The sequence below is a fragment of the Pelecanus crispus genome, chromosome 1, assembly GCF_030463565.1.
Source record: "Pelecanus crispus isolate bPelCri1 chromosome 1, bPelCri1.pri, whole genome shotgun sequence".
Lineage (NCBI taxonomy): Eukaryota > Metazoa > Chordata > Aves > Pelecaniformes > Pelecanidae > Pelecanus > Pelecanus crispus.
In genome coordinates this window covers 59,901,664-59,919,553 of record NC_134643.1, presented here as the reverse complement: position 1 = coordinate 59,919,553, position 17,890 = coordinate 59,901,664, and the positions used below count along the sequence as shown (strand labels likewise).

Below are 17,890 nucleotides of genomic sequence, written 5' to 3'. Positions count from 1 at the left end.
GGCCGCGGCGCGCGGCGGGTGGACGCGAGCGCCCCCGTGACACAGTCCTCCAGCGGCGTCCGTCCGTGCCCCGTCCTCAGGCCGCAGCCTCCGCGGCAGCCGGGCTTTCCTTCCGTGTCCTTCGTTTCCTTCCGTGTTTTCCCTTCCTTTCCTTTCTCCGAGGGCGCCGGGGCCGCCTGTCGCCGCCGCTGCTGAGGGGCGTCGGGGTGGCGGCCCGGCGGGGAGGGCGCGGGGTGGCCCGTCTGCCCCTTCGTGGTGCCTTTTGCCGACGACGGCGGCGTCTTCCAAAACCCCGCTCCCTGCTAATGACCGCTTAAAATAATAATAAATAATAATAAAAAATAATAATAGTAATAATAAAAATAAGTAGGAGTGGGAAGAGAGCGATGCTAATGGTGATAAATTGCCGTATCGATTAAAAAGCTTGGGTTTGGCTTTTAAGTAGAAAAGCTGGGGGTGACACATGACAAAAGGGTTCGGTTTGTACCCGGCTGTCACAAAGAGGAAGAAAACATTATTTTCTGTGTTTCCTGAAAGCACGGCAGCTCAAACAAGCAATGGTGAGGTGTCAGAAACATCTTTTCCAGCGGTAATGATGATTAACTTTCCTGGAAATGTGGAAGTTCTCTTAGCAGAAGTACTTCAGTCTGTGGTAGGCAAATGTCTGTTGGGATTGGTTTCGGTGTAATTGACTCGCCTGCTAGCAGTGGGATGGGATTAAGTTGTTGAACAAACTTCCTCCTTGTGTTTATCGTCTAATCTGACAATAACTTGGGCTTCATGACCATACAAGGGACTGCCCAATCTGAAGAATACTTTTTTTTTTTTTTCCTTTGGAAGAACTTGAATTCAAATTACCTGGCCTAAAATCATGTATTGGAAGAATACTGATCCTCAGCTTAGTCAGATGAAGACTTCAATTACTAGCATGCAGTCGCCCATCTGGTTGTGCCAGGTTATTCCACAGACATGAGGTAGAATTATTGTGAAGTGTGGTAGGTAAATTCCTGTTTTCACAGATAAAAATGGAGATAGAAGTTGAGAGATTTATGACTTTGATAGAGAACAGACTTACCGGGCTCTGGACAAGCAGTATATCAATAAAACCATGTGTCAGGATGGGAAACGTGACTTAATGCTGTGCCTCTTAATTTTCTCACACACACAGCCTTTTGAAATAAAAATATATTCCAAACTATGCAATGGTTTTGTAGAAAAGCAGGTACTTTTCAGGTTGTAGGTATATAATCATTCAACCGACTTCGTGTTTTAGAGGCTGTTACAAAACACTTGACTCAGAGAGGTAAAGATGTGCGAAGAATGGGAATTGCAGTTGCCCTTGTTGTGTTCACAGTGTGGTGTTCAAGGTTTCACATTGTCCCTGATGGCTTTCCTTGACCTGCTGGAGGGGAGACTTAGGGCTGCAAGTTAGGATTCAGCCCTGCGGCCTCTCTGGGAGACCATGAACCAGTCATTTAATACAGCATGAGCCTCAGATCCCTGTCTCTGTAATTGGCATAGTATTTCTTCTCAGGGAGTGAGGGCAATAAATCATTAAATCTCAGATGTTCACATGCCAGAGTGATTGAAATTTTCTCTACCCCTAAGAAGAGCAAGATCCAGTTTACAGGTCTCTTCAGCTCACAGGCTAAAAACTAACTCTTTAGAGAATTTTACTGGGTATCTTTTACCTAAGGAGAGTCTGGATCAATATTTTCCAGACAGAGGGGGGTGCATTTTCTCCTTTATTTACCACTTGTAATTCCTCCTTGAGAAAGAACTGAAGCTGCAGCAGTCTCTGCTTTGCCAAGACACCCTGCCATTAATCAGAAGTGGGATTATTAAAGCACTTTTCCCCACTAGCAAAAAAATCCACTTACAGAAATACAGTTTATAAAATACAATTTGTAACTGTCTCACCTAAACAGCCTTTTTAGAGACAAACATCATTAGTGCTGGAACTGCCTCGCTGGTTGCTGGTGGTGGCTTGGAGCGGTCCCGGCTGCAGGTAACCCCCGCAGCGCCCATCCCTCGCCCTCCCCAGCCGGGGTAATGAGCTGAACGGGCTCGGAGGGGCTGATGGGTGGAAGGAGTTGCTGTGCTCATGTCCTGCCTAGGAGATGGCAGTAAAAGGAACAAGAAGTCCTGAAGAGAAAACTGGACTAAGGAATGAATGAATGGCTTCCTCTTTGCTCCCGAACCTGCGTGAGGTGCTGTCCTGGTTTCGGCTGGGATAGAGTTAAAAGTGCTTAAAAGAGAATATAATGCTGCTGTTGTCTGTCAGAGATGGCAGATCATGTGCTGTTTGGGCTTAGTGCACCAGACTACCTTTTCTGGGGACATGTATTGGAAGAATACTGATCCTCAGCTTAGTCAAATGAAGACTTCAATTACTAGCGTGCAGTCACCCGTCTGGTTGTGCCAGGTTGTTCTACAGACATGAGATGGAATTATTGTAGGTATAGGCGTGGGTCGGAGGAGAGAGCATGCTTAGGGAGTGCCCGGTGTGGGATAAATGCTCCTCTGGGCATGGACATAACCTTCCAGTTTCTTATCAAGGGGAAGAAAGGTTCTAAGAAAAAAATCCGGTCTTGAAGATTTGCTGCCACATTTAGGTCAAATTTACTAGAAGAGGGGAGGGAGCAGGTCTGTCTCGCCTTCCGCTTCGCCCCAGGCGCTGCACCTCCCATCTCCTGTGCCATGCTGTGGCCGGCGCCCCGCCGCTGCGTGCACCTCCCATCCCGTCTCGCTGACCCCGCACACCGCTGCCGCAAATGGTTCGCCGCCCGGCCTCCAGCTTTCGTTAAAGGCACGTGAGGTACGTCGTTTCCCGGAAAAGTACTCAAAATACACTTGCTTGCAATCATTTGATCCTTGATCCATAATTTCAGTTCATCAGTTAATTAATCTCTTAATCAGTTAATAAGGCTAATCACTCTTCCCTGCAAGATGCTCATGAGAACAGCCAGGATAAATTGCTCCCATCTGGTTTTCCGTTCTTGCCTCCCACTTCTCCGCTTTTGGGCTGCGTGCCGGTGTTAGCAGATCCGTAAAAGAGGGGCTCGTTCCAGCACCGTGGCTGTTCCAGTCCAAAACCTTCACCGCCATCAGCCTCTACCGCGGTTTGGGGCTTGTTGGAGAGCTGTGGCTCTGTGAGCTGGCTCTGCGTTGAGCAGCAGCCTGCGCCTGCTGAGGGAGGACAACGCGCAGCGCAGGCAGTGTTACCAGAGGTTTGCCAGGTTTAAATGAAGGAAAGCAAGTCCAAGCGCCAAACTCGTTAGGGGCCTTTCCTAGAAAATACATCACCTCTGCCTTGACTGAAGATGCCTTGGAAAGCCTTAAGACAGGGGCTGCTTTCCAGCTTGTGTCACTGTACTTCCACTCAAAGAGGCAGCTGAGGATTGGAAGACTAATGTTCACATTAAACCAGAAACTAGTTGAGTTTCTCATGACAAATGCATCAAAAATAGCCAGTTGGGTTCTTTTTCCTCACTAAACAACAAACACACCGTATGCCTGTGCCATATGCTTAGTCTCCACTGCCCTGCGCTTCTTGACAAACCCAGAAACCAAGGGAAATAGTCTTCAGCCTTAACGCCTTCCCCCTGCAGAGAAGCCTGACATTTACACACCTCTTCAGGTCAGACTCTTCTTCCGAAGTCATCGTTGTTATCTTTAAAGCAGCAGAACTCACTGCTGGCTCCTGGGCTCTCGTTGCAACCAACCTTGGCCATATATGAACTGGCTCCTGCCGCAGGCTGGTGTTCACAGGCTGGGAAGCCCTCCGTCCTTCCCTGGCCTTCCTCTTCCCATCCCATCTTTCCCGTTGCACTTTTATCTGCCTTCTCAGTCTGCTGTTCTCCCAGGCCAGGTGCTTCGCTGCAACGCGTGGCCTCCTTTCCAGCACCTTCATCCCTCTCTTGGGTGCCCAGGAGGCTGAAGTATAAACCTGCCCTCCTCGCACGGCAGTTGCTCGCTAGCTTTTTTGGGGAAATGCTTGATGGGATTTTCAGGAACCCTGGAAAAATGGCCATAAAGCAACTTTACTGTGCACGTGCTGCGAATCTGATACTTAATTTGCTGCCTGTGCGATCTAGCGGGGCTGGGAGCAGGTGGCGCGCAGCAGATTTGCTGTGTGTGTTCAGACCTGCCATGTCCGTACAGTAAGGTCCATGCAGGGAATGTGCTGAGTTCATTATTCTTGGTAGCAGGTAGTGCTTTCACTTTCTCCCTCTTCCTCCTCCTGCCATGCTGAGCTCTCCCTGCGGCTGCTGGGCCAGACCATCTCACCCTCAAGGACAGACAGAAACCTGGCAAGGGCAGGCTTCCCCATCTTAAACCATGTTGCTTCTGCAGGCTGGGCTCAGAGCCTGGCCCTGCATTGTCTGCTCCTTCCATGCTACCAGGAAAAGCCACAAATTTATGGTGCACCCAAAAACTGTCTTTCTCTGAATTAGTGCTGTCTCTTGGCGGGCTCTGACCGTTTTTATCACCAGTGTCAGATCTCTCCCAAGCCTTCTGTAGCTTTGACCACCAGGGCCTGGACCACATGTATTGCCGAAGAGGCAATGTGTATCACGTTCCGTCCTCATCCTCAGCTGCGGAACGCTGCCCTTTCCAGAGCTGTAGAAGGAGCCCAGGTCCAGCTGTCTCCCCGCAAACTGTCAGCAAGATTACCTCCTTTGATCTGCACTCAGCGCTGGATTTTATCCCAGCAGCCAACAGGCTAATTCCACAAGTTTATTCTACAAAGCTCAATTAGAGCAGCTGGCGCCGGCAGCGTCCCTGCTGGCTCCGAGCCTGCAGAAGGAGAGGAAGGCTGGTGCAGTGGCTGGGGTATGAGCTTTGGGAGTACACAGGCTGAGCTGCAAACCCCTGCTCTGCCGTTGTCTTCCAGGCCACCCCGGTGAGCCTCCCCAGTGGGAGCTTGGCACCTCCATGCTGTGCAGGGAGGGACAACATTTCCTTGCCTCACCGGAAGAGAAATATGTTAGAGATACAAGCTATCGCGGTGTTGGGGAACCGTGTCAACAGAGGCAGAAGCAGGTCACGGCTGCTGCATCTGGGAAATGCTGCTGCTGCATAGATGCAGCCGGACCAACAGAGGGGAAGAGGATGGTGCCCCGAGCAATGGAGGCTGCAAGGCACACCGTGCCTTCTCACCACTGAGTTAGCGGTTTGATTTTCAGCTGCGGCAGCTCCACTCTGTGCCCTGCGGTTCTCCAGTGCCTGAGTTATATTCAGTGCTGCCCTGAAAAGCATCCTGGTGTGTGTGAGCAGAACGGCTGGCAACACGGGCTTTCTTTACAAGGGCCCTTGCCCAGCACAGAAGCGCCCACAGGTATTTCCTTCAACATTGTTAGTGTTATGGTAACCTCCGTGAAAAATCAGGATTTTCTGGGGCTAAACATGCCCTGCAAATGTTCCTGCCTGGCTGGTCCCTCCTCTGGAAAGCTTTCTGTTTATGCCAGTGAGGCAAAGAGGTCTAAGCAGGACATCAGGAGGCAGAAAAAGTCCAAGCAATTTCTGCTAGGGAACAGAGTTGAACCCCATTTACACGACACCTAGTTGTCAAGGCAGTAAGGAGTTGAATGCAGATGCTACCTGTGTATAACGTGCTGTTCTCCTCCCAGGGACTCTCAGGAAAGTCCGTCCCCCCCAAAAAAGAGAACAGTGGCAAGGGACATGCAAGCAGCCCAGGGAGCCCACAGTTGCCATTCCCTTCCCTGCCCCTCGGTAAGTCATGCTTGGCCGGGGACAAATGTGCCTCTTGGGGTACAGGGAGTGCGGAGCCTCGGGGCTATTCCTTCCTCTCCTCTTGAGCAGATTTCAGCGCCATCTGCTCTCTTCTGTCTTTGGAGGAGTCAGCTGGGTGCTTTTGTCCCTTCTGGCAAAGCCGTGCTGCGTATGTCCCCCATTGGGCGTCAGGCACCCCGAGGCAGCCGGGAAAGATGCGCACTCTCAGCCTTGCTCCAGAAAGCTCCCACTGCAGCAGCCCAAGGTCTTTCTTTCTTTCTTCCCAGTCTGCAGCCTGTCCCTCTGGATGAGGTACTGCCCAAGGTCACAGCTGACTCCCAAGGTCGGGTGCAGGAGGGGATGGGAAGGGACCTTCCCTGCACCACTTGCTCCCCAAAAGGGCCCATGAGCAGCACCAAGCCCTTGGGGAGAGCAGCAGGGGCAGGAGGAGACTTGGGGCAGCCATGGGGCTTCCTGACCTGGGAACTACTCCGCGGTATTGCTTTCTCTGCATGCATGAAACATCTCCCCGCTAAATGCTCCTGGTCGATCCCTGGCCTGGCACCAGCCGGCGACCAGAGGAGCTGCAAAATTTAGGGGAGGAGACATGGGGAGGCTTGCTGGGACATGCTGACTTGAACCTCATGGCCACACCAAGCTCAGGGTAAGAGCATTATTGTCTGCCCTGCCCCCCCCTCCCCAAATCATACCTGCTCCTGGGCTGGCTGGAGCCTGTCTCGGGTGGGAGTGAGCCGAGCCCCCATGTCCAGGTGAGTTACATCGTTGTGTCCCCTCCAAGCTTTCCTGCTGGAAGGAGAAGGGGGATGAGGGGAAGCAGGTAGTGAGGAGCCCTGGCAGACTGGAAATGGTCCCCAGCCACCCCTGTGCACCAGTGGGACACCGGGTAAGGGTCCCACAGCTGCGTCTCCTGTGGGAGCTGTGCGGCTGCTCCCGCTCCCGCACAGTGCGGCTTTGAGACTCCGCTGCTGTGCCCAGCTCGTCCCACGGGATGGCACTGCCTGCTCAGGAACGGGCAGCCAGGCCGGCGCTCCTGGCAGGCATAAATTCAGCAAATTAAACGGTGGTGGCAGATTCCGATTGACAGGTCCCTAGAGAGCAAAGTCCCTTGTTTTCTTCATCCCCGAGGGGATCAGGAGCAGCAGGAGGAGCAGCAGCAGAGAAAATCCTTTCCCAAGCCCAGCGCTTTGCCCTTGCGGATCTGTTTCTGGGACTCAGCCCATGCCCGTATATCTTGACCCCTTTGCTGAAGCTGACAGTGCCAGGCCAGCCGGCTCCTTCACTGCGGACTTTCCGCAATGTCAAGAGTTGACCGCTGCAGAGGCTACCAAGGCTGCTTTGTCCGAGCCCTCATTGCACACACGAGCTGTTGCACCCTTGTTGCTCCGTGCCCAGGGTGCAAGGCCCGGAGGTTTCGATAAAGGGCAAGTGAAATGAGGCCAGCAGGGTTTGGCGTCATTCACACGTTACTCCTCTCCGCGGTGTAAAACTGGCACAAATGACAACGCTCTGCCAGAACAGTTCACGTCTGCGTTGGCTCTGCTGGAGCCAGGTCAAAGCTGGGATTTGCAGCCCTGGAAGACGAGGGCTGGGTGAGCACTCAGCTGCCAGTCTCCTGCCTCTGCTGATGCACCCACGGGAAGCAGCATGGCCCATCGGGGTCCTGGCTCCTCTGGTGGGGTCCTCACTGCAGCTCCATGCCCGGCAGGTCCTCAGCACCCCTCTACCAGCTGGTGGTTGATGGCTTTAAGATGGAGTATCCACCATGGACACTGGGACATTACAGATGTCTGTCTTACCCTTGTGGGCACAGACCCCCAGGAAAAGGTCTTTGTAGGACCTCTCCTATGCCCTGAGGACAGGTCCTTGTCCCCTATCCTGGGCTGGAGGGGAGTTTCTCCTCTTTATGGGGCAATTTGGCTGCACAGCTACTCTGGAGCTCTGCAGAGCCACCAAAATGTGGTGCGGGTGTGCTCGGTTTAGTCAGGACTTCTTGTAAATGCCCCACCTGGGTGAGGAGCAGCATACTGGGCAGCAGCCCCCATGGGGTGCAGCTCCATGCTTCAGCTTAGTGAGGGGGATGACTTGTTCTCCACTCTTGGAGGGAAAACTCAGGCTGATAGCATTTAATTCATATCCCCTTAATCTGTATAGGTCCTTGGCTACTCTTAAAATTTACCCTCCCTCTACCTCCCTTCCCTATCAGAACTGTTGCCGCCTCTTTCTGTCTCTCCAGGGGATATCCAGAATGGCCTGGGGAGAGGAGGGGAGAAGCCCCCAACAGCTGGAAGGCACCCAGGGAGGGGATGCCAAGTCATCTCGAGCCACCTTTCTACTCTTGGACAGACCTCCAGGACATTCAGCTGGCCTGGCCTTTGCCAGCCTTGCTCACCTAGCGGCTTTCATTACGTTGACTGTACCTCCTGACAGACCTCCTTTCTCCATCCGCTCTCCTTCTTGAACCTCTCTCCATCCTTGGCCTCGGTGCTTGGCTTTTGAAAGGTGAGATACGTGGCTGTCTTCCTCCCTTGTGTCAGTCCTCACACGCAAGCAAGACACCAGGGTTGGGTGTCTGACGCTTGGCCTCTCTCTGTAGTTTTGGCACTAAAAATTATCTGCAGAGAAAAGTACTGGGCTCCATACCTGGGTCTTAATTTCCTCCCTCACCAAACCATTATTACTAATTACTGCTCCTAGGTGTTTAAACCATTTCAATGATGCTCTTAAATGCTCGGCGTTTATTTAATAGCCAAGTATCTGGGTTTCCCCACATGAGGAGCTCTCAGAGCGTCTCCCACAGAAGCAAAACCCAGCCAGCCCTGGCTGTGGTCCATACGAGAGAGGCAGCAGAGGAGCGGCGAGCACATGTTAACGCCAGACCCACCAGTGCCAGGAGCCGGGCATTACTCAGCAGGAAGCACTCCCTCACCCCATACTGTCCCCCAAACGGAGCCTCCTCTTCAGCCATGCTGCCTCCGCGGTGAGGGAAGACCTGGCACCGCTGCCAGCGCCGGCTGGCATCCCTTGGGCAAAGCGTACCCTCTCGAGCTCGGATCCTTTGCCAGAGCCATCCTAGGGGATTGCTCCATCTGAGTGGGGCAGCACTCCCCCGGCAGATGCCCTGCCTGCCTTCCACCCATCCCTGGCCAGCATTTGAGAGCCTGTCCTCAGATTTGGAGGGGGGGCTGTCAGAAATCAGCCCCATGCAGGGCCGGGCACTGCTTTCCTCTGGCACCTGAAAGCAGGGAATGGCCATTGCCCCCAGAGAGGTCCCGGGGCTGGGGCACGGGGGGGACCTGGCTGAAGGCATCAGACAGACTTTACCTGCTGCATCTTCGCTCCTGCTGTGCTGCAAAGGGCCTGCTGGCTCTCCTCCCCCACTGCGGGGGCTTGGGACTGGGGCAGGGGGACTTTTCCAACCCAAATATGTCAGCTGACCTCTCAGTCACAAGTCTCCAGCATTCGCAGGACCTCAGTGGCTCAGTGCTGTGGAGGAGAAGACCCCGGTGCCCTGCTCACCCCTGGTATACCCAGGGCCTGCCAAAACACACAGCCAGCACTAGGAGAGGCAGGCAAATGGTATGGGGAACACGGAGACCCAGGAGGGGCACAGGGTAACGTTTTAGGGTCTTGCGCCCACCCAAGCATTAATGTGCCCTGGGAGAGAGGGGGAATGAGGACTCCTGCCCATGCACAAGCCCTTTGCTTTTAATGCTGCCCCTTTAAGACATCACTTAATATGACAGATTAATTAGTTAATGCTTGTAAAGTGCTTTGAACATGAAAAGTGCTGTGTAAGTGCTGAGTATTAGTATTAATTATTACGACATGGAGGCTGGCCCCATCTGAACAGCATTCCCCATGCCTAATTTTAGGCCGGTGCTGCTTCCCTGCCTCTCCCCTTCCGTTGCCCCATCCTGTAAAAGCCACAAGAGGAAGGGGAGAAGCAGAGAGGAAAACGTAAGACCATCTGCACGCTGTGAGGAAGGAGCACATCATGGAGTCGTGTAGGGAGGCTGAGCCATGCACCCCCTCCACTCTGGGCAGGGCATCGCCCGGGACGTGGAGCTGCATCTCCCCAGTGCCCCGCTGGCTTGGAGGGGGATGAGGGAGCACCCTCTTGCCCCCAGCTCTGCAGCGGCCCAGGGTTGGAAACATCACGGGGAGGATGGAGAAGGTGCAGGGGGGGGTCTCCAGCTCATCCCACCCATCCCTGGGTGGGGGCACCCAGCACTGGTGGTGGCTTCAGGGCCAGGCAAGGGGATGAGGAGGGGGTGAGAAGGTTTTGGGGTCTGTGAGCTAGACAGGGCGGGGAGGCGGCTGCGTCCTAGACGTGCACGTGGCAGGGCCGGGAGCTCCCCGGCGTCCCCCGGAGCCGGCGCCTGGCCCGCTTTGCTGCCTCTCCCCTCCTCGCGCCCTCCTTCTTGGCGAGGCTGCTCCTGGGAAGGGTCCCCGGAGGAGGAGCAGAAATGGGGCAGCGGGTGCCCCCAATTAGCTTGGCAGTGAAGCGTCCCGCCGGCTGGCCCACGAAATGTGTGTGCTGACACACATGCTGGGGAGGTGCAGGGAGGGTGTGAGGTGCTACTGGGGGCCCAAAGGAGAGGGGTGAGCTGGAGGGGGTTGGGCTGGAGGGGGGAGGGGGGTGGGAAGGGTCAGAGTGGGGACCCATAGGTTCTGGCCTGGGGGTCCGGATGCTAAGCACCGGTATCGACCTGCGTGAGGCGCAGCGGGTGGCGGGAGGACTGTGGTGCTGTGATTGCACCGCGGTCCATTGGTGTCTGCTGGGACACCTGCAGCCAGGTGTGTCTTCACCCCGCTGCCCCACTGCTGCTGCCGAATTACCCTCCCTGGTCCCAACTGCTCGTACAGCTCGTGGTCTTGCTCACCCGCTATGGGTCAGACCCTGGCCCACACTTTGGAGGGGCTTTGTCACTCAGGTGGCTGCCCTTCCCTGTCACCCCTCCGAGCTGGTGGTGACAGGGTCTGGTGGGGTTCCTGGTCCACTCCAGAAAGCCATGGAGGGTCCCACGGCAAGCGGGAGCCCAGCGGAGGGTGAGGTGGCACCCCTGCTGCCAGTGGTGGGGTGTGAGGTGAGGGGACGCGCCGGGAGCCTGGTCCCCTTCGCAGGGCTCTCACCTCCCTGCCCTGCTGCCACCTCACCCATTTCTGGGTCTGCAGCTCCGGCCATGAGTAACCCCCAGCTCCGGGCTCTGACACCGAGCATTTCCACCAGACAGCCACTGCCAACCCAGCTACTGACGAAATCGCCAGAAATCCCATGAGTGGCTGAACAAAACCCCAAAACAATGTTAGGCCTGCTTTCTTTCTCCTTTTTGAGCTCTCGAGCCTGTGCAAATTCTGAGCTCGCCGGCAGTTCTCGGCTTGCTGCCGGGAGAGCCGCTCTCTTCGGGTGGGAGCTGGGGCATCATCCCATGTGGTTGCACCACCCCGGGAGGAATGGGACAGGAGGGTCCGTGCTGGGGGCTAAACAGGGGCTGGAGCGGATGTTTTGGAGGGTGGCAGGGAAAGCCGGCACGCGTGACTCAAGTTTACCTCCACTTACTTCAAAAAAAGTTGTGCAAACCCATCTCCTCTTTTGCCTCCTCCTTCCTCCTTGTGTCGCAAAGACTGGCTTGCAAAGAGCAGTTTGAAGCAAGACCGTCCGCTGGAGAGCACAAAGCTGGCTGCAGTAGTTGACTCTCTTGCTGTGTTTCCAGGTACTCCTCCAGTACAGCGGGACAATAAATCCCCCCCAATAAATCCACATAAACGAGGACCAAGTTATAAAAAAAAAAAAAATCTTTATTTCATGTACCAGGATTTTTTTTTTTTTTGTCATTTTCTCTTTTTAAAACTTTTTTTCTTTTTAACAGTCTGAAAAAAACCACAAAATAAAGAAAATGGAGGTTGGTTTCTTGTACTGGTTTGAGCTGGACATGAGCAACACCCTCCAAAAAAAGCTTTCCCACCAGCCCTCGCCTCCTGCACACGCTCTCCCCTTCGGCCCTGTGAATGCTCCCCAGCTCCGCGCCGTGCCGGGCGGGCGAGGGCGGCTGGGGATGGAAACCCCAATGCCACCCCCCTCTACACCGTGGTCCGGGAAAATTGTTTTAACTTATTCCTTGGGGGGCATTGGGGGGTGTGTGGGGGTGTGTGTGTGTTCCCTGTGAATCTTTTTGAAAGGGCTGGGGGATCACGGGAGGGGATTTCAGCAGTGGAGGGGTCTGGACACCCAGCCAAGCTGCTCGCATCCTCCTCTTACCCCGTGATGCTGTTTTTGGGGGTGACCCCCTCCCACTGCTGCCCCCTCCCTGCCCCAGAGAGGGGGGGGGGGCGGTTAAAGCAGCGAGGCGGAGGGGCGCAGGGAGGATCTGACTGCTTTTAAGCAGAAACCCCGCTGGGACCTGAAGCGGGGGACTGCGCAGCTCCTAAAACTGGAGCAGCAGGAACGGGGACGGAAAAAAAGTCGAAAAGTGGGTCTGAGCTGCTGAAGGGCTCGGCGGCGCCATCCTGCAAACCCTCGACCTCGCGCCTGCCCGGGGCGCTGCCGCTTTTGGGGAGCAGCCCCGAGAGGGGCCCTGTCCTTGCCCCGGGCTGGCCGGTGGCTCGCGGGGTGACGCAGAGGCCCCCCGACCCCGTGCTCCCCTGCTGCCACCTCCCCTCTCGCCTGTATCCGCAGCGGCCATCGCGGGGGGAGCTGGATTAAAAATGGCTCCTGGCACCCCCGGTGCCCCATTTCCCTGGCTCGGCAGGGAGGGAGGGGGCTGCGGCCAGGCCGGGGGTCCCAGGGCGGGATGGTGGGGGCCCGGCTCGCCTCGCCGCTGTGGATGAGACCTCAGCAGGCCGGGACCACCCGGCGAGGGGGGATGAGGACAAAACCCAGCGGGCGCGGAGATGCCCAGCGGCCTCCCACCTCTCCTTGGCATGGCCGCCGGGACGCTCGGGGGGCTCAGGCCCGGAGCGGGGGGCTCCCCGGGATGGGAGCCGGGGGGGTACACGTGTCAAGGCCAAGCAGCCGGCGGCCAGCTTTGGGTCAGGGCGGGCTGGCTGTGCCCAGGGCGGGACAGGAGCGATTTCAGGGGGTGGCTGCGTGGGTCCTGCCATGCCCCCACATGGCTGCAGCCCTACTGATGGGACCTAAGGGGGTCCGGGCAGATTTGGGGGGGCAGGGTTCAGCCACCCCGGGGAGCCTCCGGAGCATTCAGAGAGCGTGTGCGCAGCTGGGCACGCGTGTGCGAGCACGGGCACGCATGTGTGCGAGTGCCGTCCCCCCCGTCGGCACTGCCCTGGGCTTTGGCCTCCCACACCCCCCAACCTGCAGCATCCTGAAGGGGTGGGAGCCCCGGTCCCCCTCCACCAGCCCCCCGCCCTCTGCCTGCACCTCCCACCCCACTCCCCGCTCTCTTTTCCTTTTTTTTTTTTTTTTTTCACAGTTTAAAGCTGGAAAAAACAAAAATGAAAAGAAAAAAATACTATCTGCTTTTCTTGCAAGTAAATCCACTTATTATATTTACATTTATTTATAGCTGTTGTTTTATTAAAAAAATTGCCACTTTTTTTTTTTAAGAAACCTTTTTTGTCCTTTTTTTTTTGTGTGTGTGTGTGTGTCTGTGTCTTTATTTACTGTGTCTGTTTGCTTTTTGCACTGTCACCGTTAACCCCGGGGTCCCCAGGGCCGGGGAATCGGGGACCCCCTCTGGGGACACTGCGGAGGGGTGACTCAGCATCGGCTCCTGCGCTCGCTAGGGACAGGAGTCACTCTTAACCCCTACGGACCCGCGGGGGACGAGCAGATCCCCACGGATCTCGGGGGAACGGAGCGGGTCGCGGTTGACCCTGGCACCCCGGCATCCTCTGTAACTGGCCCAAGGACACCGAAGTCACTGCCAGCTGAACCCCCATGCCCTGTCCCCCAAGGAGCCCGTGCTGGGTTAAAGGTAAGTGGGAAACAAACTGTAAAATTAAACAATAAAACCCCCCCAAAATCCAAAGAGCTGCCTCCTCCTCCTCCTTCTCCCACTTGATTTATTGTCGTTTGTTATTTCTTGGTTCCCTTTTATTTTTTTTTTAAGTCTGTTTTTATTAAATGTTAAAATAATGGTACATGGGATATCATGCATTTTCTTTTAAATTTATTTCTATTTTTTAAATCTCTCTCTGTTTTGAAGTTTTTCTTTTTTTTCCTTTTTTCTTTTTCTTTTTTTTTTAAGAATTTTTTTTCACTGTTGTCTCTTCCCTCGCATTTCTTTTTCATTTGTTTGTTTTTTTGTTCGTTCGCTTGTTTGTCTGCGTATCTGCTTGTTCGTTGGTCGTTTTTTTGTTGGTTTTTTTTGTTTGGTTTTTTGTTGTTTTTTTGTGGATTTTTTTTTTTTTTTTTTTGCGCGTTGGGAAGGTCCCCACCCCCCCAAAGGGGTGCTTCCACCTCCTCCTTCCCACCCCCCTGCTGCCCCCTGCCCCCTTCCACCCTCCCCACCCCGCAGCCCACCCCGTCTCTTCCTGCCCGCTCCTGCCCCATTTTCAGCTCCTGGCGACGGCTTCATACCGGGGTGGTCCGGCGGTTGGCTGTGTTGGTGTGGATAGAGTCCTTGTTCTCTTTCTGGATACAGTTGTGAACCTGGAGGAAACTGTTATCCCTGTCGGAGTTGTAGGTGGCGGTGGGGGTGGTGGTTGCCTTCAGCGGGTCCCTGGTCAGGGTGTACATCGAGATCTCTGTTGATGGGAGGGTGTTGAACCCTTTGATCCCGACGGGAGAGGCATCCCTGGAGTGTGAAGGCTCGGTGGAGCGGGAGCTGGAGCGGCTGCGTCTCTGATAGCGGTACCGGTAGCTGGGGATGCGGGTGATGGCGGAGGACTGGAGGTAGTCCGTGGCACGAGCGCTGGCGCGCAGCTGTTTGTGCCGGTCTATGAACATGTGGACGGCCAGTACTCCCACCATCTCGGCTATAATGAAGGACAGGGCCCCGAAGTAGAAGGACCAGCCGTAGGAGTAGCTGTTCTTCTTGGAGTCGCTCTTGGAGGGGTCTCCAGCGTTGGCTGATATGTATACGATGATGCCAATTATATTACTCAGACCTGCCAGCCAGCCGGTGGGGGAGAGAGAGGGAGATGTCAGGAGGGCTGAGTGTGGCGGTGGGGGCCGTGGGGTTGTGCCCCTGCCCCCGGGAGGGGTGGGCGGGAGGGCCACCAGCCACCCATCTGCTGCCGGTGGGCAGCTTTCCTTGGGAAACCCGGGCGAGACCCTTCTTGCATCCCTGCCGCACCCCTGGACTGCACTGCGGGCTGGTCCCTGAGAGACACCGGACGCAGGGAAATCATAGAATCATAGAATCATAGAATCGTTTAGGTTGGAAAAGACCTTTAAGATCATCCAGTCCAACCATTAACCTACACTACCAAGTCTACTCTAAGCCAATCAAGGGTAGACTAGACTAAACCATCGTCTCCCTCCAGCAGCTCCCAAGCAGCAGGAAAGCCCCTGCCTCTGGGGCATTGCTGCCTGCCTCTGCCAGGTGAGCAGGCAGGGTGGAGAGGCATCCTTGGGAGGCTGCTTTTACCCCAAATAATGCTCATCAGGGCTGGGAAACACAGGCACTCCTGCCTAGGAACATGTGCCCGTGCAGGATGCCCTGGCTGGGCAGCCCCCCCACCCACCAGAGCCCATCTCCAGGGCATCAGGCCCTGTGCATCCCTTTACCTGCGGACACGAAGAAAATGCCGGCACTAAGGATGATGTTGTGTCGGGTTTTGTAGAACTCGCTGGCTGCAATGCAGAGTCCACCCATGAAAAGCAGAATCACACTCAGGATCGGGAAAATACTAGAGGCTCTAACAGCCCCTGTGGAGAAGAGAGGGAGAGGGGCAGAAAGAACAGCGCAGGTGTGAGAGAGAGGAAAAAGGGATACGGAAACGGCACCAGAGCGAGGGGACGGGGGGGATGTGAGCACGTTTCGTGGGTGGGGGCGAAGGGGAGAGACGGAGGGCAACGTGTCGGGGGGAAGTAGTTCAAGGAGGGATAAAGGCAGCGGGGGACGGAGGGGAAAGAGAAACAAAGTGTGTCAGAAAAAGAGAGCGGTCCCAAGCAGCTCTCCCACGCCCTGGCTGCTGCCGTAGCTGCTGCAAAGCTGGTGGCCCGGCATGGGGAGGTGGAGGGGGCTGTGGGGCCGGTGGCTGAGCTGGGAGCCTGCCTGTACTGCCTGTCCCCCCTCACGCTGTCTTTTCCTCTGCTTTTGGGGGGACCATGGGCTGGAGGGGGAGCCCCGGCACCATCCGGCTTCTCCTCCTGTGGGGCACTGCCGCTTGAGCCCGCTCTTCAAAGAGCAGCAACCCAAATGCTTCCCGCAGAGCTGCTCAATCTCAAATCCTCCCAAAAGGGCATGAGCATCTCAAGGAGAGATTTTTTTTTTTTCCCCCTTAGGGCTGGGAAGGAGCTTCTAGTGCCGTGCACTGCTCTGCAGCTGCAGTGAGGAGTGAGAAGCTAAAGTCCCAGGCCTGCACGCCGAAACGCAGGGCTTATCCTAGTGATTAAACGACTGGGCTGCTTCCAGAGGGCAGTGATGGGTTCGGATGTGCCAGCTCCCGCACACGCATGCTCTCCATCGGTCGATATGGGAAGAGCTCAGCCAGCAGAGGGCAATGGCACAGATGCTCATACGCACATGCAAAACATACCCCAAAGCTTCTGGGGGCACTCTCTCGTACTCACACAGCGAAAGGCCAGGACTGTGTATACACACACCCACGCACACATGCACGCACGCACACACTGCTCGTGGGCTGTTTGGTGGGTACCAACGGTCTGCCTGAGTTCGTGTTGCCAATATTCATATTTTTTAATCAGGAAGGCCTTCCCTCCTCCCTTCCCAAGAGAAAATAAGCTGTTAAAGTGTGAAATGAAGCCTTGCTTGATGAAGAAAGATGTCAGATGGGCTGGTGCAATTCTGCTTGTGGAGCAAAGATCTGGAAGAGGGGATGAAAGCTAATCCCTCCTTGTCTGCAGGAATGAACCCGACTGAAGCAAGCGCAGGACTTTTTCCTAAGCGGGCAGAGACAGTGCTTCAAAGACCTTGTTGGCATCAGGATCCTACCAGGCACAAGCAATCAGCTCTTTGAGGGGGGCCCTAGCCCACTGCTTGTGCATAGGGAATGCAAAAGGCAGGGAAGAACCTCTCTTGCTTGCTTTCCAGTTCTGCCTGGCTGTGTTTCAGGGAACAGGATAGCGATAATAACCATCTTAATAGCTTCTGGAAAGTGAAGCAGGATTTGACAACGTGAAGCTTAAATGGCAGTAAGCAAACATCAAGCAGTCATCCACTGTTCCGAGGGTTTCTAGAGGAGTGCTCAGTCAGTCCTGCAGCCTGGCCCTGACCAGTTTTATCTGGGTCTTAATTCTGAAATTCACATCTGTTGGGAGAACACAAAGTTGCCGGCTGACACAGGGAGCTGCGGTTGTTATGTGATGGGGGAGGACAGCAGCCTCGCTCATCCCCTGCTTCCTGCCCCTCAGGAGGACCATGCCAGCAAGAGAGGGACAGAATCTCATCCAGTCTTCTGGGTTACAGAGCCTTTGCTCTGAAGAGAAGGGGACTCATGATGGTGTTCAGATGCTCCCTCGTATCATCTGTCTACTCTCTAACTCGAGTGTCTTCTAGAAAAGAAATGCAGGGATGCTTCTGCTTCCTCTCTGACAACGGGCATTTGACTTCAAAAAGCCTAAGAAATCTTATGTGGCTGGCAGAAATGAAGTCTAAGCCCTTCTAGCCAGGCCACAGACAGTGCCCCACAATTGTCCTGGTCCCCTGAATGAGGGAATTGCATAGTCTGATACTAATAACTTCCTAGCTGTTCTTGCCAGTACCACCAGGCATCGCCCATGCAGAGCGCCCGGGACTCCGGTTTGGCAGAAGTCCTGGGAAGAAGCTGTGCAGTGGGGTCCCTCTCCAGTCAGGTCTAAGCTAGCAGAAATCCTACTTCCCTCAGGAGTGACCCAAGCAGTCCTTTATTGACTTGCCAAATCCCTCTTTGAATCTGGTTCTTTCTTAAAAGGTCTCTACCCTGGGAACACCGTCAGGTTCTGACATTGGGCCAATTTTTGTCTTCAGATCTTGTTCCCTCTGAGGGAACAGACCCACCATTCTTG

The 17,890-nt window shown here is 55.0% G+C and overlaps 1 protein-coding gene across 1 annotated transcript in view; it reads right to left on the bottom strand.

Moving 5' to 3' along the window:
• Positions 1-14,290: 14,290 nt before the first annotated feature.
• Positions 14,291-17,890, bottom strand: part of CACNG2 (calcium voltage-gated channel auxiliary subunit gamma 2) — a 51,503-nt gene continuing 47,903 nt past the window's right edge. The window contains exons 3-4 of the mRNA XM_075723213.1: positions 15,449-15,589; positions 14,291-14,826 (exon numbers count right to left, since the gene is read on the bottom strand). Coding sequence (XP_075579328.1) covers positions 14,291-14,826; positions 15,449-15,589 — 677 coding nt within the window. The remainder of the gene's footprint in view (positions 14,827-15,448; positions 15,590-17,890) is intronic.